At 48.4% G+C, this 20,336-nt stretch overlaps 1 protein-coding gene across 2 annotated transcripts in view; it reads left to right on the top strand.

Annotated features, from left to right (window-relative positions):
* Positions 1-20,336, top strand: part of ABLIM3 (actin binding LIM protein family member 3) — a 110,639-nt gene that overhangs the window by 70,566 nt on the left and 19,737 nt on the right. For both annotated transcript variants that reach the window (XM_021700710.2, XM_044917156.1), the window contains exons 9-10: positions 12,338-12,396; positions 14,756-14,827. In XM_021700710.2, the coding sequence (XP_021556385.1) occupies positions 12,338-12,396; positions 14,756-14,827 (131 nt within the window). The remainder of the gene's footprint in view (positions 1-12,337; positions 12,397-14,755; positions 14,828-20,336) is intronic.

Below are 20,336 nucleotides of genomic sequence, written 5' to 3'. Positions count from 1 at the left end.
CCCAGCCCTCTGGCCCCAGGCTTCTTGCCCGTCTCCCACTCAGTCCCCAGGCTCTGTTCTAGGCTCCAACCTCGGCACAGTCCATCCTCCCAGGATATCGTAGTGTTCTCGGCGGATCCCTGTCTTCAGGGCCCCTGGCTGCCCACCACTGTAGGTACTGGCATTTCAGCCTAGTGTTCAGGACCCTCTCACTGAGGTCTCAGACTGCCTTTCTATTTCCAGCCTTGAATAAACCCAACATTCAGCTGTCAGAGCCCGAGTGCAATTGCCTCTCCATCCACTCAACAACCATTTCTTGAGATGCTACCTTGTGCGGGCTCTGCCCCAGGGTCCTTAGTGAGTTCCAGCCCCAGCCCCACATGGGGTGGGGGGGGCCCACAGTCAGGAATCCCACAGAAACCATCCATAGTGATAAGCTTCATGAAGGGGGCAGGTATGGGACTCTGAGAGCACTTAATGTGTGGGGTGAATGTCGGGGAAGATTCCTGAGGAAGGGCCAGGAGCTGGGACCCAAAGGATGGGTGGGCTGGGATACGCCCCCTGAGGGGACAGAATCTGCCAGGCTCTGAGGCGGCTAAGGAAACGGCAGGCGTGGGAGACCGTAGCTGGGGAGCAGATGAGGTGAGAAGTCAGGCAGGGCAGGGGGCAGGGGCAGACAGCGAACTCATGCCCTGCTGCGTCCTCGTTGTTGCTCTTTGTTTGCCTGCATCCTGGCACACTCCAGTCTCCCATGCCCTCGTTTGGAAATCCTGCCATTCTAGCCCCAGGTGGGTCACTACCGACTTCATGACCCCCTCAGGTGCCCCTGACCCCGCCCACAACTTAACACACTCCCTCCGTCCCGGTCCCCTCCAGCTTGCAGTGGAGTCCTTGGCCTTCTCTGGGAGACCTTTTGCTCCCGACGTTGACCCCACTAAGTACTCCCTCTCCAGGTGGTCACTGTTGGCTGGTTAGTTGGCTTGCTGGGTGATTAGGCATGCCCAGATGTTTGAGTAGCCACAGGCGGGCCTCTCCTCCACATTCCCCCCACAAGGCAGAAGGCCTGGGAAGCAGTCACAGAGTGTGTCTCCCTGTCACGTTTGTGCTAGCCACAGTGGCCCGGCCGCAAGGTCCCTCACCCTGCAATGCGTGCTTTTTGCCTAGATCAGGGTTTCTCAGCCTTCCCGCCGTCGACACTTCGGGCCAGAGAAGTCTTTGGTGTAGGGACTGTCCTAGGCATTGCGCAGGGTTTAGTAGCATACCTGGCCTCTACCCTTCCAGTCGTGACAACCAAAAATATCCCAGACATCTGCCCTGGGAGGGGGGCAGGGGCAAAATTGTTCTCCGTGGAGAACCACTGGCCTAAATATAGTCAAGAGAATCTCATACCTTCTACTGGGAATGCTGGAGCAGGAATTCTCTGTTGGATTGGACTAGGTGACCATTTCTAAGATGCTGTTTAGTTTACAACTACCTACTTATATGTACAGTCAGACAGGCACTGGAGATGGAAGGGTCCCAGAGATCACCCTAGACTATTAAGTAACAACGCTCACTGTATAGATGGGAACTGTGAGGCCCAGAGAGAGGTAGAGCATTAGGGGCAAACCGGCTTTATGACACCCACCCCAGGGCTCTTTCCACCTCACCTCCTGGGACCCAGGATCTGCCTGCTACTTACGTCCCTACAAGGACTGGACCTTCCTCTTTCATCAGCACTGATCCCTAGCGCTTCTGCTGCAGGACACTGGGTTATGTGCTGGGAAGTCCCCCAGAGTCTCAGCACACTGCATGATGTCTTCGTGGACCCTGATCACCAAGAGAATCTGGACTGTGCACTTAGTTTGGAAATTCGTTGCATGGTATTTCTCCCCCTTTCCTGATAAACACATTTCCTAGTGTTGAAACTATTCTCTCACTCACATCACTAGAATAATCAACATCTTTATCTCCCTGCTTGAATTCCCAATCCTAATCTCCCCATTTGGTGCCTTGAATCCTGGCTCCACTGCTTACTAAATTTTTTTAGACTTGGGCAAGTCTCTTAACACTGAACCTCGGTTACCTAGCCTGGTAACTAGGTAGAATAGGCTATTAACAGTCCCTACAAAATATGATAAGTTCATGACACATGGAAAGCTCTTCATTCATTCATTCGTTCAACAAATACCTATTGAGCACTGCCTGTGTGCCCAGTGCTCCCTTAACAACCAGAGATGTAGCAGTGAGCCGGTCTGGCAAGTTCTCTGCCCTCCCGGAGCTCACATCCTCATGTATCAGAATCTTCTAAGCCTTGCTTCTGGCCAGAACTTCATAGAATGCTGCAAGGGTTAAGTGATGAGGTGAACAGCTTGGTGATCATTCGAGAGAAGCCACAATCAAACCTACCACAGAGATGCCTGCAGGAAGTGGGAGATATTTTTGGTGATGAAGAAGGGCCTGTCACCCTCCTCCTTAATTATCCCCATTCCTACCCTCCTGGCTCCTGGGAGAGTGGGAGTAATTGCAGGGCGTTCAAGGACCTGCCTCAAGGGATGCTGTGTGATTGTACAGTGAGGGGGACCAGGCCATCCCATGCTAGAGTCATACTGACTCGGGCTGTGAGTGTCTTAGGGGTGGCAGCAAGAAGAGCGTTCTGCTACCACTGAGAGCCGGGCCTCTGATTGTCTCGGATACCCTCCCTGGGTGGGGGTACCAGGACTCAGCATGATATTCCCCAGAAATGGCAAGAAAACTCTCCTCGTAGGCAGCACAGAAGTGAGGAGAGCCAGGACTCCTGAGTTCAAGCACCAGCACTTCTGTGGATGGGCTGTGACCTTGAGAAGTGACTTCCTTCTCTGGGTCTCTTCCTTCACCTGCAAAACGAGAATAATTATTCTGTCTCTCATTCATACATTCAAACTGGGGCCATGCTATGTGCCAGGTTCTCTGTGATGTGCTGGGTGCTCAGACATGAACGAGGCAGGAGTGCTTGCTTCCTCGGTGAAGTTCACTATCAGGAGGGGAGACCGACTTTAATCACATAGAAGCGTAAATACAACAACAAGCTGTGATAAATGCAGAGAAGGCAAAGCTTGGGAGCAATGGGAGTGTGTTTAGAAGGCTCCTGATCTAGTTCTGGGAGGTCAGAGGAGGCTCTGCTGAAGAAGGGAAATTTCAAGCCAAGATCTTGGAAATGAGTAGGAGGTGGGAGGGTGAAGAGGGGAGGAAAGATGGTGGAGGCGGAGGGAGTAGCAAGTGCAAAGGCCCTCGGTGGGAGGAAGCACCGTGCGGTAGAGAAACGGAGGCAGGCCCACACGCCCTGCCTACAGAAGCAGGTGTGCTCCACAAGGTCCTTGTGAACATCAGAGAGAATGAATGTGAAGGTGCTAAGGACCCCGTGAAGCAACATACGTGAGAGAGAGAGAGAGAGAGAGAGAGAGCGCGTGAAGAAGGCTGCAAAGTTTAAAATCCCGGTCTTGTCAGTCCTGTAGCGGACACAGCGAGGCACTGGCAGCCGCCTCGGGAGGTTCTTCGGGTCAGTTTGTTTGTGTTTTAATTACTGTGTGATGGCTTTCTGATGAGCTCTAATTGGGAGAAGGCTGACGTCTGTCAAGAGAAGAACTTCTGGGGCCCCCCAGAGACCAAAGCAAGTTTTCTTTTATTTGTTTTCAGTTCTGCTGTGCATTCAGTCTTTTAACTGTTTCTGTAAAGATGCCAGATTTCTAATCTGTTTGTTGTCCAAACCCTTCATTTGGGCTTCACCAGGGAATCACGTCAGTGATTTCGTGCAGCAGAATAATAGCCAAGATGCTGCAGGTTCGAGCAAAACATACTGAAATCACGAAGGTTACAGCTGCTGGATCGGTGGGAGTTTTTCTAAACTCAAAATGTGGCTCATGAGATAGATTTTGGTTTTATTCTAAAAATGCCTGTACCCGGGGAAAAGGAGAGATAGACTTTGTTCCTCTCCTTCTTTCTATGCTACATACACCCCTGTTGCGAGGGTCTGAGAGAGAAGGACGCTGGGAGCCCAGGAGCTGGGCTGCAGAGTTTTAAACAGGTCTCTGTTAGCATTCGTGTAGTTAACGAAAACCCACAGGCAGGAGATCCTGACAAACCTTGCTCTGCTAACAGAAGAAGTGTAACAAATTGTAGGTCCTGCTAATAATAATAATAGGCCATCAGCTGATATTCGTTGAGTACTTAGAATGTGCCAAGCACTGTACTGAGTTTTAAACGCAGTCTCCCATTTTATCCCCACAACAGCCCTGTGAGCCAAAAGCCATGAATATCCCCATATTAGAGAACAAGAACGTTTAGAGAGGTTATGTCCCTGGGCCAAAGTTAGCTGGCCTATCTTACTAGGCTTTGTTTAAGGCAGTTTCTCCCATTTATTTTCAGAACTCTTTTCTTTTTAAAGATTTTATTTATTTATTTGATAGAGAGAATGAGCAGGGGAGGGCAGAGTGAGAAGGAGAGGAAGAGGGAGACACAGACTCCCCGCTGAGCAGGGGGAGCCAAGCGTGGGGCTCGATCCCAGGACCCTGAGATCATGACCTGAGCTGAAGTCAGACACTTAAATGACTGAGCCACCCAGCCACCCCTCTTTCCAGAATTCTTAACCTGTGGTTTGTAGCTGGCCTTCTGAATCCAATGAATCTCCTAGAAATGGCTTGTCAAAGTTTGCATGTAGGTATATTTCTCTAAGGAGAGGGTCTGAAACTTTTTCAAATTTTCAGAGGTGTCCAGGGCCCAAAATCAAGTGAGGAGCCTCAGTTCTGTGTTAATGCAAATCCAAAACAGAGCCCTGAAAGCTTGCCTTGATAATTACCCCCAAACCTTCTTTTCTATAATGGAGTCTATTTCAGATCACATTTCTTTTAGTTCAGACGATATAAGGTCCTGGTACCAGGAGGTGTGTATTTCCGGCACAGCTGGGGACGCCGCTGACATATAGCAGAGGCTTTTTCCTCTGACAAGTACCTTAAAAGAGGTGCATGGAGCAAACAGATGTTCGAGGCAGGTGCCTCCCGTCATTATGGATTGTAGAACGCCAGCCCTCAGTCATAATCCACGTGTTTCATCAAACCACACTTCAAAAGGCACCAACGTACTATTGGTTGTTATAAGCTAGTAGTTTAGCATTGTTATTTTAAATTGGATCTCTCTACTGACAGCTTAGCTTGTAGGAGTAATGCTTTAAAACTTTAAATCTCATGTTTCCCCAATCCTGCTACATAATTTTAGACTCTTCAAACATATCCTGTTACTGTACTAAACTGATATCTCCTAACGTCTGAATCTACTAAGCGTATTTCACTTTAAATAGACTACATTTTCATTTTGGATGAGCTGCAATATTTTTTTTAGATTTTTAGGGTTACCAAACATCTTGAATCCTATACAAAATATTATAGTGTAGTAGTTTAAAGTTGGTATTTTAAAGTCTGTTTGCAACTTGCTTCTTCTCTCCGGTAACCTCAAACTCGAGACAATGTGGCCATATTCTCGCCAGTTACATGTCACATCTACTTCGCCAGCCAATTTGTCCGCGTTGGTCAGAATTAGGTCCAGAGGAGCAATTTCCCTGGCTGCTTCCTCTATTTCCTGGGAAACAAAATTGCCCACTGGGCAAGTCAAGAACTTGTCAGATACTCGGGTTTTCGCTCAATGAGATGTTTTATCAGTCTGGACTTTTTAGGCGGCAAAAACAACATTAGGTAAAAGGGGATTGATCATCTCACAGAACTGAGAAGCATCTAGAAGCAGCACGACGAGGCTGAGGAGCCTGCAGGGGTCAGCAGGTGGTTCTGCTCCTTGCTTCCTTCAGCGTGTGGCCTCACAGTCTCCGGCCCTGCTCCAGCCGCCTCCGTGCGCACAGAGGGGCAGCATTCTGTGCCAGGTTCAGCACAGAAGTCCCAGAGAGACTCTGTGGAGCCTGACTCGGGCATATGTGCATCCCCAGGCCAGGGTGAGGAGACTGTGCTGGACAGCGCAGGACATCTTGGCTCCCTAAGCCCCAACGTCCCCATCTGGAAACAGGGATAGCACTAGGCCCACCTTGCCAGGCTGTGGTATTAAGTGAGCCAACACGAGATAAAGGCTGAACACCAAACCTGGTGCTGCCAGGTCTGCCCGTCTGAGCTCATGTAAACATCCCGGAATGTAGAAATGGCCATTCCCCGTGACGCCATGCGCCCCAAATGCTGACTGTTGTCAATATTACCGTCATTATTAATAACGCTTAACATAGGGCTTAGCCTATGCGGTCAGTAAATGTTAGTTACCGTAGTGAGCGTTGACTTAAGTACTGCTGTTCTGTAGTATATAGCGTAAGGCCTGGCATAGGCACTTGCTAAATATTAGTTATAATACTAACAATAAGAAGAAAGCTTAGTGGGTGACACATAGTAAGCACGTCTTGCAACTTAATTGCCGGCCTCACTGCTATGGTCAGCAGTTAGTATTTCCCATGAGCTGCTGTGCACCTGGGTGCTGCCACACCCCTTCCCTCACCCTCCTCCTATCCTATCCTGCATGCTAACCAGCTTCCTGGCAGCTAAGCACTTTCTCCCTCCACCTCTTTATTAAGCTTCAAGCCCACTTGTCCCTATCAGCGCCAGGCCAACAAATCTTTTCCACTTCTCCTGAGCTGCCCTCGTCCCTGGGCCCAAGCCCAGCCTCCCAGAGGGGTGTGCTGGCTGCTAAGGCGGGCTTCTGTTCTCCAACTCCATCCGCGCAGCCAGCCCTGTGCTTGCTGCAAGCGCCTCGCTCCCCCAGGCCAAGGCTCCCGGGAGTAGAAGAGTAAACACTACCCCCCTGCCCTCAGGTCTCTCGGGTACTCCTTTCCCCTTCCCCAGACTGGATCCTGGCAGAGATTTTTTTTGGTAGGGGAGGGTAAATGATGATAATCACAACAACTGACATTGCATAGTGCCAACTCCAACAGACTTTGTCCTAATGTGCTCTACGAATATAAACTCACTACTGCTCACAACAGACCTCTGAGGCAGATGCTGTTATCATCCCCGTTTTATCAGTGGGGAGACTGAGGCACAGAGAGGTAACCCACTTGCTCTTGACGATGCAGCTAGGAAGTGATTTAATTGGCATTCAAACTCCGTAAGAATATTACAATAAATAAGGCATAGATTGCCTGATACATGGTAAAGACTTACCAGTACCCAAGATTATACTAAAGATGATACGGCTGTTATTGTATGTCAGATTCAGCAGAAAGGCTCACTCTTCTCCCTATTGCTGAGTTTGGGACTTTTTAGTAATAAGTGAAGAGCAGAGTATCCTGTGGTCTACAGGAGCTGTCCACCTTCTTGGGGTAGGGAGTGGGGATTTTTTTGAGGTAAAATTCTCATATCAAAAAAAAAAAAATTAACCATTTTATAGTGTACAATTCAGTAGCTTTTAGGATATTAACAATGCTGTACAACCACCACCTCTAACTAGTTACAAAACATTTTCACCCCAGGGCGCCTGGGTAGCTCAGTCCTTAAGCTTCTGCCTTCGGCTCAGGTCATGATCCCAGGGTCCTGGGATCGAGCCCCGCATTGGGCTCCCCATTCCGCGGGAAGCCTGCTTCTCCCTCTCCCACTCCCCCTGCTTGTGTTCCCTCTCTCGATGTGTCTCTCTCTGTCAAATAAATAAATAAAATCTTAAAAAAATTTTTTTCATCCCAAAAGGAAACCCATACCCATTAAACTCTTCCCATTCCCCCTCCCCGTAGAGCCTGGCAACTTCGAATCTGCTATCTTTCTCTATAGTTTGCCCGTTTGGGAAATTTCATATAGACGGAATCCTATAATACATAGGCTTTTATGTCTGGCTTCTTTTACTTTAGCATAGCATAATGTTTTCTAGATCCATCCATGTTGTCACATGTATCAGTGTTTCATTCCTTTGTATGGCTGAATGCTATTCCACTGTGTGGATTCAGCACATTTGTCTGTCCAGGCAGGGATTTTAAAAGAACCATCCCAAGCTCCTAGCAAGTCTAGGTCACAGAGGCTGTGCTGCTGACATACAGGCAGAACTTTGAGAAACCTCACCGTGCTGTGGTCAAGAGAAATCCAGGGAAGAAACCTGCTGTGAGAGAACACCCTGGCTAGCATCCGGGTTTGCAAACCCAAATGCCTGCTGAAATGGACGAGAAGGGCCGGGAGGCAGACAGCAGGGAGGGTCACTGGTCATCTGCAGGGTCTAAAAGCATTCAGATACTGAAAAACGCTGTGCTGGGCAAATAGAACCTTTGGGTGGGCCGGTTTCAGTCACTGCTGTGTTTGCAACCCTGGCTGGGTGGTCTGGAAGACTGTGGTGCCAGGTCTGGCTTCGGCATTAAAATCTCCACTAATGCAAAAAAAAAAAAGGTTGGCAAATTGAACTTCAAGGTCCAGCAGAGAGATGGGTGGGTCCCCAAACATTAAAGAACCCCCCAAAATGACCCAAAATGTGGGGTGTGCTGTGACCAGTCGGAGAGAAAAGGCTGATGCTGCCTCTGCTAGGAATTAAGAAGAGCCTTACCACCGGCTGAGGGACAGCTTTGCAGATTCCGATCTCGGCCTCTGAGTCAGCTCACATGGAAATAGCTAATCCCTTCACTCCATAACTTTAACAGGAGGTTTTAACCACAGGACCTGGAACTGTCCGGGACAGTCTCAGAGGACAAGGGTATGACTCATGGAACCAGGAGTCTAACCAGACAAAAGGCTTGACTTCCTACAAGAAATTAAAATGTTCTTCTGTCTTATACAATTGGTTTCTTTATCCCATCACATTCCAAAGGAACGAAGTTGAAGTGTTAACTAGTATTCAGCCCCGTGGTTCTCCACTTTGGAGTCCTAAGTCACCCAGGAGCTTGTTAGTATCACAGATTCTCAGGCCCCGCCCCCAGGAGGTGACTTCAGGGGCTCCATGGGAGCCCAGGAATCTGCGTTTTACCAGGCTTCTGGACAACTGGGCCACAGCTCACACTTGGACAGACCCCAGTCTAGTGAATATTCTGATAGAAACTCACTCTGAAATTGTAGCTGTCAAATCAGAGTCTAGATTGTACTGCTTGTCCAAGTCGCTGAGCCCAGCTTGGAGAACTCAACTGGCCTAAAACAGAATAACATGTTTCTTTTGTTTTATTCATTCACTCCATGAGTATTTATTGAGAATCTGCAGTCCCTGCAGCTGTACCTGCAGATAAGACAGAGGCGAATCCCGCTCCTTATAGAACTTACATTCCAGGCTAATTCATTGGATAGGGGCAAATAATTCATTTTTTTCTATACAGAGAAATCTGTGAAGATGAAAACACAGAATCTCCAAGGGTTGGGAGGGAAAGTAAACATCCATTAGTGTAAATACCTCATTATATGTCTCCTCTATCATATCCTTGCTGAGCATGTATCCACCCAATGTGTACTTACATACTTCCAGGGACAGGGAGCTCACTCTCAGAATGGACCCATTCACTCCTCAGACATTGAATTTTCTTTCCCTGAAACTTCTGCCCTTGGTCCTTGTTCTATGTTACAAGACATGCAGAACAAGTTCATTGCTCTTCCCGCAAAGAGGCATTAAAATACTCAAAACCCTTTTTTTCACTATTCTGCTAAGTCGTCTCTTCTCCATGGTGAAGACCCAGCCTTATGGCCTCATTTTAGGTCCCCTCTCCATCCTGGTTACCATCATCCTCTGGGTGCCTTTCATCCTGTGTCTCATTTTAAAATACAGAGGTGGGAGCACCTGGGTGGCTCAGTCTGTTAAGCGTCTGACTCGGTTTCAGCTGGGGTCATGATTTCAGGGTCATGAGATTGAGCCCCAAGTCAGGCTCCACGCTAGCACGGAGTCTGCCTGAGATTCTCTCTGTCTCTGTCTCTCTCGTAAATAAATAAAATCCTTTTTTAGAAAAAAAGAAAATACAGAGGTGGGATCCAACCAGCCATTCATTTATGTCTTTAGGAAACACACTTGAGCCAGGTGCTATCTTAAGCTCTGGGGAGAAAGTGCATGGAAGAGAGTAACGACCTTCTTCACTCTGGATGCTGTCTGTCTGTGGCATGTCGTTGAGCTGGTGGCTAGTGCAAAAGCTCAGCCAACCACCATTTCCTAGGGGTCTTCATGAACAGATCACCTTTTCTTACCTTAATTTACCTAAGTCTGTTGCTCACAACCAACAGATTCCTTCCCTCTTTAGTTTAGATGCTATCCTGCCAACTCCCAAACTTCTGATTTCTTTTCATCTCTAATTATATTTTCTTTCTCCCTTTTGATTCTCCCCCCTCACTTCTTCTATAAACCTGCTTTCCTGTGAGCTGAGTGCTGAAGCCATTTGCGGCTCAGCTTTATTTCAGAACAGATTATGTGAGCAGCGTGGAGAGACCATCGAGTCTGACCTCCTCTCTTTACACATCATTTCCCCCCCATGAGGACTTCTGCCTGACCCTTGCCCTTCATATGCCTGTTTCTCTTCATCTCACGACCTTCTTAGACATCTGTATCCCCCTCATCCGTTGCCGACGGTGACCTGTGACATAGGCTTCCTGCCAGAGCCACTGGGATAAACAGCTCCTGGTGGATTCGGCAGCATCCCGGGACCCGGAAATGCTCTCTCGAAAACTCCCCGAAGCAAGGATCCCCACCCACCGCTTGGGAGCAGACACACCCTGTGACGGCCAGGCTCCCCGGAGCCGCAGTCCTGGAGTCCCTCTACTGGGCTCCAAGAACCATTGCACTTTACCTTAGCAAGCATTGAACTCATGTTGAATTACTAGGAGCTCACAAGAAAATCAGCCAACGAAACTGAAAGATCCCTATCTATCTCATAAATGACAAACTAGGACTAGAATTAAAAATTTGGAGATGAGGGCGCCTGGGTGGCTCAGTTGGTTAAGCGACTGCCTTCGGCTCAGGTCATGATCCTGGAGCCCCGGGATCGAGTCCCGCATCGGGCTCCCTGCTCGGCAGGGAGTCTGCTTCTCCCTCTGACCCTCCTCCCTCTCATGGTCTCTGTCTCTCATTCTCTCAAAAAAAAAAAAAAAAAAAAAAAAAATTTGGAGATGAAAACAACCTCCAAGACTGTCCCAATCCCACCTCATTGTTATTCCAATGAAGAAACCGGGATGCAAGAGAGAATGTTTTAGGGGCCAAGCAGAGGCAAGAATCCAGGCTCCAGAAACAAGATCCCATGCTCCTTACCTCGGGCCTATCCTCTCTGCATCACATTTTGGGGGCTGATTTTTCAACTTTACACCACCACCCCCATCACTTGGCCAGCATTCCAGTCCCGGGGGTTCCAGGCAACAAACCATAATGGAAAGTATATCCTAAAAACAAAGTCAGACAAACAAATACCATCTGGGTGCTCAGGAATCCAGCCATTTGCTGGCTCCTTTCCTTTTCGGGCTGGTAATCAGAGCAATGGCACCAGAGGGATAATATGTTCCTACTTTTCCTTCTAATCCAGGACACCTGTTTCTTCTTTGGGGAATGTGTAATATTTGGGGCTTCTTCTCAACATGTGACCAGCCACCTGTTGCTCATGCCTTTCCAAATTGGCCTCTCAGGTTTGGGGCTGGCCAACTGGACAACCCCCCCCCCCCAACATACACACACACACACAGTAAAATGCAGGCATTTGCAATATACTAAATTTGAAGAGTCTGGAGCCTCTTAGGAATTAGCAGTTCAAGACAGTGCCCTCAAGCAGGCTATACATCATGACACCTCCCCCCTTCAGTATGACAGCTCTTGTACACTGTCAGAAGTCTTTGAAGGGAAAGGAAGGCTGGAGGTCATCATGGTCTGTCGCTTTATTTCACCTCTACTGCCATTCATTCATTCAACAAGTATTTATTGACCACCTGCTACGTGTCACTCACTGCCAATCATCCATTCATCTGTTCACCCCACAAACATGGATGGGGCCTCTGCTGAGAGCAAGATCCCATGCTGGATGCTACAGGAGAGCCAGCAATGAATAAAGCTCAGCCCCTGCCTGGAGGAGCTTCTAATTTAGTTAGGGTCATGAATCCACAAGCCACTGTGATTTGAGGTCGTATGTGTTAAGAAAGATACAAAGAACTATGGACCGCAGAGAAAAGAGAAGTCACTCCCTGTTGGCAGGTAAGAAAGGTTGCAAGAAGATGCCGTGTGAGATCTGGACCTCCTTGAGGAATGGGTAGGATTTGGACCGGCAGAAGGAGCGGGAGTGGTTGATCGATGGAGCAGCATAGAGCCTGGGTCACCGGAGGCGGGTCCTCCTGGCTGCTGTGTAGGGCAGATGTGCTGCCGAGGGAGTAAACAGAGGTGAGGGGTGGCGAGAGAGCTACTAGATGTGAAAGGTCTGAGCCTTTGTTATTTTGCTGGCCCGTAGGTTCTGAGGTTTGGCACCCCATCTGCAAACAGGCAGCCCGGGCAGAGAAGAAGTTAAAGGTAAGCAAGCTGGTAGTGATATCCGACCACACTTTTTGCCACTTGGTTGGGGGCACTGTGCTTTAGTAGGGAGTCTTTCCTTGGTATGCACACTTCCAGATGTGTGCCCGTATCCTTAGATTTCCTTAATGGTAACACCTGCCTCGTGGGGCATTTAAGGCGATAAAGACATTGGATGGGAGACACTTTGAAAACTGTAAAACTGTGAGTTTTTAGCATTTCTGGGGCCAGGCTCTCGCCTTAGCGTTGCTCACCAAGAGGCCTCGTTGAAGCTGACACACTGGGGGTTTTCCCCAGCCTCACGTCATTTATTAGGAATAATAGCGTGGATACAGGAATTGATAGTATGTAAAGCATCTTCACAGCCACTGTCGGATTTGCTTTCTTTAAGCCTGTGGATCGGATGGGGCAAGGAATTGTATCTTCTCTTTGCTGGTGAGAAATTCAAAGTCTAAAAGGGTGGTGATTTGCCTACAGTAATACAGCTGGCAAGAGCGCGGCCAGTGTCCCCAGGAACACGCTGGGCCACCTGCGGTCCTGCGTCCCGCTGAATTACTGCGCTCTGACTAGTACCAAGAAGTCCTGTGAATGAATCCGGGTTCTTGATCCAAGGATGGCAGGGAGGAGCCCCGCTCCTGAGTCCTTGACGCTGTGGAGCAGAAAGCTGGGTACATGCTGGGGACAGGCACTTGATGACGTCCAAAGTGCCTCTACATTTTGCAGAAGAACTGGTCTATTGATGTATAATTTTGTTTGAGCCTTGAGGGCTTTTTTCCCCCTGTTTCTTCCAAGTCCTCTCCATTTAAGATGTAAAAAGACCTAATTGACCTTTCTTTCCTCAATTTCTACCTTTTTGGTGGCATTTCTCAAATTCAGTTATCCTTCTACAACCCTGATGTTTTTGCCACCTCTGTGCACCCCCTGTATCATTACATACTTAATATTCTTCTTTAAGTCAACCCACTACTCTTCACTTAACGGAACTTATTTTATTTTATTTTTATTTTTATTTATTTTTTTTTTTAAAGATTTTATTTATTTATTTGTGAGAGAGAATGAGAGAGAGCACATGAGAGAGGGGAGGGTCAGAGGGAGAAGCAGACTCCCTGCGGAGCAGGGAGCCCGACGCGGGACTCGATCCAGGGACTCCAGGATCATGACCTGAGCCGAAGGCAGTTGCTTAACCAACTGAGCCACCCAGGCGCCCCAAACGGAACTTATTTTAAAATAAAACTTTATATCGCCAAGTAGAAAGCCAGTATTACTTGCTATAAATAGAAGGTAACCATAAAATACATTCAATGAAAAGGAAATGTTTCTTAAAAATAAATCTTAGAGACTCCAGCTAGATGGTGTTGCCTCTACTCTCTTTATTAAAAAAAAAAAAAAGGAAATGAACAGCTGTTGAGAAAGTTGCTGAAATACATCAGCACTAAGTTAAGACTTCCTCCTTGATTTAACAAAGAGAAATTAAATACAATTTTACGTTTTACTCTCCCATTTTGCAACTCAGTGTCATCAAATGCTCCCCCTAAATTCATCTTGCCAGAATCAGCACCAGTTCACAATGCACAGTTTAGGGGACACTGCTATAGAGCCCCAGGTAGAATGCTTTAATTCTAAATTGTGGCCTGAGAGATCCTCCAGCAATTTTGCAGTCCTTCAGACCAGCCCCTTCATTTTACAGATTGGGAATCTGGGATCTCTAAAATCACATAGCTCACTAGGGGCCCTCAGTTCCCAGGCTGTTTGCTTTTTGACTACAGCATGCCGTCACTCTGTCACTCTCGCAGCTTGCAGGAAGGTCGACATAGTCCCTCCTTCTGCCGAGGGAGCCATTAACGCATCGTTGCCATTGTTCAGGGAAACATTTTTTAAGTTTATCGCTTAGGCTGATGTCAATTTGCAAGGGATACACTGTAAAGAATCAGTACTTTATGCAATTACAGGAAGTTTAACCTGCTTGTACATTTTATATAAACAAACTGCTAAGGAATGAGTACTAACCAATTTTATTCCTGTTAAAGTAAATACATTATTGGCAGGATAACCCCAAATGAAAAGTTTTATGAATAAATGCCTATCTAAAAGGTCAATTACAAATATGTAAAAAAAAAAAAACCCCACAAATCCAAATTCTGTCCAAAAGCCTGAAGTCCTGTGCATTTCCAATTTCATTCACACTCAGACATTGATTACAAAGGCAGAAAATAAAGAGAAAGTACAGAAAGCCAGCAAGTGTATTTAACTGTGTTGTCGCTGTTCCCTACAGAGCTGCCTTCTTCCTCCCCGTCCCTCCTCCCCTCCCCACCGGCTGGAGGTACAGCTTCTCATTCCTTCTGTCTGGTCTCTCCCACAGCATAGGCGGACGTCCGAAACTTCCATCTCACCCCCTGGATCCAGCATTGGGTCACCCAACCGAGTCATCTGCGTATGTATCAATTTTCAGCCAGCCAGAGGCCTTTCTTATCCGTAGGTCTGCTACCTAAAGAGTTTCTAAGGACAGCCAAAGACAGCTGTCAGGTTTTCATCCAACTAATATCTCGTGTGTGTCTGTCATGTGCTAGAGACTCTGTGCTAAGTCCTGGGGACACAGTGGGGCACAGGGAGGACGTGGACCCTGCCCGCATGGAGCACAGAGCCTAGTAAACACAGAGCTATGGGGATAATGTCAAGTTTAACAGGAGCACAGAAAAGTCAAAGACAGAAGAGCCCCTGGTGAGCTCTGAAACCATCGCAGTGTGCCTCCTTCCCCACTGCTTAACTGAGCTAATAGTGGGACAAAACTCTGGGGTCAGAGTGGTATTCAGAGTGGAAACTGGGTGGGAGGTCAATGTAGAGATAGGGGTGTGTGATAAGAAGGCAGAATGGAAGAAGAAGCCGTATGAATATGGAAACACGGCATAAGGGAGTTGCAAATGTAAAGAAGAGCTTTCTAGTGACATAAGGAGTTCAGAGACAGAGAAGACCATAGGCATGTGTCTGAGCTCCCATCCTCAGAGGCATTCAAACAAAGACACTCATCATTTGCAGAGACATGGCAGAAAGGACAAGAGTTGAGTCAGATGACCTCAGAGGTCCTTTGGATATTTCATTCATTCATTCATTCATTCATTCAACAAATGTGTGTTAAGTGTCTCCTCTGGGCTAAGTGCTGGCTTCTGTGCTGGAAAATGGTGGTGAACCACCTCATGACATTGAATATGTGTTATCCACATAACCCATGGATAAGCAGTCCCAGTTCTGGTAAGTGCTAGGAAGAAAATGTGCAGGGCACTCTAATGAGGCTACAGATGGACAGAGGGACAGATAGTCTAGGGCCAACTGTAAGAAGAATCCTGAGGAGGAAACATTTAAGCTCAGACCTGAGAGAGAAACAGAAGTAAGTTAAAGCAGGTGAGGGAGGCAGAGCCAGGGAGGACAGAGATGAGCAAAGGAGATGAGCCATCTGACTATGGACTCTTCCAGCCTTCCCCAAGCTGGAGGGGCCAAGAAGACCAAAATTGGGTGGAGGGGTGGAGGGAGGGGAATGGTCTAGAGCAGGAAGACTGCTCCTGATAAGAAGTTCTAGATACAGTCCCCAAACCAGTCAGCCCTGGGTGGGCCCTGACCACCATTGCTCCATTATAATTCTACCCCAAATCTACATCCAGTTTCCTCCTTGATCCCTGGATAATGCCCACTAATGAGGCTGTTTCCTTTCCTTTCTTCCTCTGTTCAAATGAAAATCAGACATAAGAGTTATCTTTGACAGCAACTTCCATATGGTCAATACTGCCTTGCGGCTCCCACAGAAGACAAGCACTTTGATCACAGGCCATCCTCATTGAAGATTCCTGTCCCGAAAAAAAACAGACGATTATCCCCTCAGTGCTATGAATGGGGCCAGACATAGCAGGATTAATGAGCTAAATTTCAGGGCCTACACCGGGGGAAGGTTATTAACAAGTGAGCGTGTCTGCAGGAGAGTTACCAGGATGTGCAAACATGGGATACATATATGGCAGTGCTCTGATGCCTTTAATCCCTGGCTGGTCTTCCCTGCTACCTTTGTGAAACAAGTTAGCCCTAATGATGAATGATGTCCACCCTGGAGTCCTGGAGAAAGACTGCCCCTCTGAGGGTCAGCTCCATAGAGATGAACAAGAGCAGCTGGGGACACCTGCCATTGTACCATCCAACTGGGGGCTCGTACACTGAGCTCAGCTATCCGTGAATGCTGCCAAGGGCATGTGTCTCCCTTCTTGTACTCTCCTGTCTTGCCTGTTATACCACCTCACCTTCAGCTGCTCTGGGGAAATGACCGCACATGTCACGTGGGCCGTGTTTTAAATCAGACCATTCCAAACATGGCTTCCAAACTCAGGGAAGGAACCATCCGACCACTTTCGGGACATGCAGTAACACGCAGAGAGGTAGAGTATTGGGTTTGATTTTCATAAATACTGAGGTTTGGTATTAAAAATAGAATTATTAATGAACCTGGAGGGGGGGCAGTTTCTTTCAAACTGTGCCCCACCCCCCACTGACTGCTAGAATAATCTTCAGGAGGTTTGATTTTGACCAGCTCCATGTGTTTTCTTCCTTCCTTCCTGGCTAATTATGTTGGGAAGCCTCTGTTCAGTCACTGTGCCTCTAAATCTAAAGCTCATTTATAACCCTATAAACATAGTAGCTATAAGAAGAAATATACATATAGTATTTTTGAGGTTTGGACTAAAGCACTGAGAGGAATATTGATGGGTCGAGACAAGTTTGCAAGATGCCAAGAGCTCTCAAGGTCGAGACCTAACATCCCGCGACAAAAGGCAGCAGTTACTTCAGCAAGGGGACCTTCCTAATAAGGTTCCCTTGGCCCACACATGCCCAAATTGGCACAGACGTGGTGCCTGACCCGGGCAGGCTCTGGCAGAAATGAGATGGCACACTTCTGAGAGTTTTGCTGAGGACGGTTTTGTGAAGGGACCATTTACAGAGGCCTAAGCTGGGTTAGGAGACCCACAAGACATCGTGCGGCATCCAGCGTCTACGACAGCAGGACTGTCACCACCCTCGACCTGAAGAGAAGGTCCGGCAAAAGCTGGAGCTGTGAAAGGCAGCCCCAGGTGGGCGCCATGCCCACCACAGCCGCTGATGCCAGGGCAGTGCCAGGGGACAGGTGCGCAGCCTCTCTCTCCACCACCCCCCAGTCTGCAGGTGCCCCCCACTGGCCCCACCCAGCTGAAAGCCAGGGAGCTTCTGATGCAGCCCATGGGGCCTCGGAGCCCAAATCAGGGCAAGGAGGAATGCTTGGTGGATCTGGAGGCAATGGAGAATGAACAGCACAGTGTCCAAACAAGAGTGGGCTGGGACGGGGACAGAATGGTGGAAGGGCCTTGGAATATGTTTCGAATAGCAATGCTTGTAAGGTCTTTATGAAAGTTGCTTTCTCTACAGTAGTTTTGTCCTTGAGACTCACCTGGGCCCCCAGGCACTGGAAGAATGTTATTTGGATAATACAGTTTCCCTGGAGTCTCTGTCTAGTGGCCTCTCAATCTATCTCACGTCAGGACCTTGCAAGTCACAGTAGTTATGGGGGGACAGATCCTGGTTGACCACAGCAGAAGCCAGGCACAGAGGGAGCAGCTGGAGGGTGCAGACATGGAAAGGACAGGGCCTCGGGAGCCATGAGAAGTGGTCTGTCCCATGCAAGGGGAAGCTGTCTCTTAATCCATGCTGTTCTAGAGGGCTGGACTCAGCCAAGGTCAGGTAGTAGGTAGAGGCTTGTCTCAGTTCAATGTAGGGCCTGCTTTCCGAGGGCAGCCCTCTGCCGGCTGTAAGACAGTGAGCTCCCCACACTGCAAAGCCAGCAGGGGCCGCTGGGAAGGCAAGTCCTCAGGCTAGACTGGCTGGGCTTGAATTCTGATTGTGCTACTTATTAGTTTTGTGACCCTGGCCAAGTTCATTGACTTCTCTGTGCCTGTTTACTTATTCAGAAACGAAGATGGTATTAGCGCCCCACTAAGTAGCACCGTGAGTTGTATCTATCCCTACCAGGGACTTCAGACAGAGTCTGCCTCATCCTAAGTACTCACCAAATGTTAGCTCGGGTTTCACTCTCTGTGATTAATTCTGTCTTTACCACCTCCATCACCTTCAAGGAGCTGTGAGTGAAGATGTCCTCCCTGCGTGGGGTTGGAAGGCAGTCCCCACCCAGGCTGGGTAGTTCAGACAGGATTCAAACCTACTGGCTAAGTGGCACAAAGTGCAGAACCATCTGAGCCCCATCTGGAAAACAGTAATAACATTGACACTGACTCCACAGAGGCATCAGGACACTTGGAGGAGACAATACCTGCAAAGTGCATGGCCTCACACATAAAATGCGCTCAACCAGTGTGAGCCCTGTTGGAAAGGATGGCCTCTAAGACCTGCCTGATTCTAACATTCTGTGCGTCTTCCATCCTAATATTCTGTTTTTAGTGGAAACTGGAGAAGCTCATTCCCCCTGTGCCTGGTTTTTGTTTCCTCTCTCTTTTCCCTCTTATCTCTCTGCCTCTTTCCTGTACCTTTCCTCTTCCCCAGGCTAAAGTGGATAATGAGATCCTTAATTACAAAGACCTGGCAGCTCTCCCCAAGGTTAAGTCCATCTACGAGGTACAACGCCCCGACCTCATTTCCTACGAGCCTCATTCCAGATACACGTCCGACGAGATGCTGGAGAGATGTGGCTATGGAGAGGTACGGCGTCTTGCCCCTCTCTCCGGGGCTGTTGGAGGAGAGAAGGCCCACACGGTCCCCAGCCACTCCCATCACAGACACTTTGGCCTCCACAGTGTCAGCCCCTGCACTCTTTTAAACTGGAATTTATAGTCAACATTTAAAAATCAAGTGATTTCACCCAAAAATCTGGCTTTTCTTGAAAAATCAGAGCAGGTGTATTTCCACTATCCGGAGGGGGGAGCAGCGCCTCCTATAGGCAGGGCACGGGTTCCCCAGTTCTCCCCCATTTCCACCACCCCTGAGAACCCCAGCATTGAAGCCAAGAACCTGTGACCACTTATCACTTGAATTACTGTTTTTCTTCTAGTGGAGTAATTTTATACACAGCCCATGGCTTTCATGCCTGACAGGCTCAGTGGCCATTTAGGTTTACAATCCCTGGTAGGTAGGTTCTCTGGGTTTTGCACCTGACCTTAAGCCCCTATGTTCAAAGCAAGAGACGCTTTTTAAGAACTCAGCATCGGATGGCTTTTGAAAGAATTAAATGGTTGCTGGACAAGAGAAAGCCTTCTCTGGAGAAGGCAGGTGGCCGTTACCCTGAAGGTCCTGGCCGGCTATATCTCAGGCGAGTCCTAACCCCATTCAGGGCCCCTGAGCGAAGATTGGAGCCCTGGCCTGGGGAGCAGGGACCCAGGCTCTTGTCCCCACCCCACCACTGTCCCTTTCCTCTCTAAAGGAATTAGGGTTCATTTGGTTGGAGAGCCCAATGCTGAGAGTCCCGGGGCTCTGGCCCCTGAAATGGACCAGGGCAGGGGGACCAGGTGGAGACTGATGCTCCTGAAGCCAGAAATAGCACACTGGGCCCACAGACTAAAGCCAACTCCCAGATTTGTTTTGTTTCACTAAGTATCTTTTAAAAATGTAAATCAGTTGCCAACATTTAAACATGCAGAGATTTCACATAAGAACCAGCATTTCTGACTTGTCTTGGAAATGTAAGGAGCGGTGTTATTGTTGGGCAGGTGTCCCAGGGGCTGAGCCGCCACTGCCCTTTGCAGATGGAACATTCCATCTCCAGCCTGCCGCACCGCCCACCGGCCCAACTCCCACATTGATGGCAGCAGTCCGGCCCTTGGTTGGCCCTACATTCGGGTCTCTGGGCCTGCACACTGTCCTCATGAACCACAGAGGGGTCACGAACTAGTAGAGAGACAGGGCAGGATCATAAAATGGCTCTG

Source organism: Neomonachus schauinslandi, chromosome 7 (genome assembly GCF_002201575.2).
Source record: "Neomonachus schauinslandi chromosome 7, ASM220157v2, whole genome shotgun sequence".
Classification (NCBI taxonomy): Eukaryota; Metazoa; Chordata; class Mammalia; order Carnivora; family Phocidae; genus Neomonachus; species Neomonachus schauinslandi.
The sequence above is the reverse complement of the archived record's forward strand: the minus strand, read 5'-3'. Positions and strand labels throughout refer to the sequence as shown.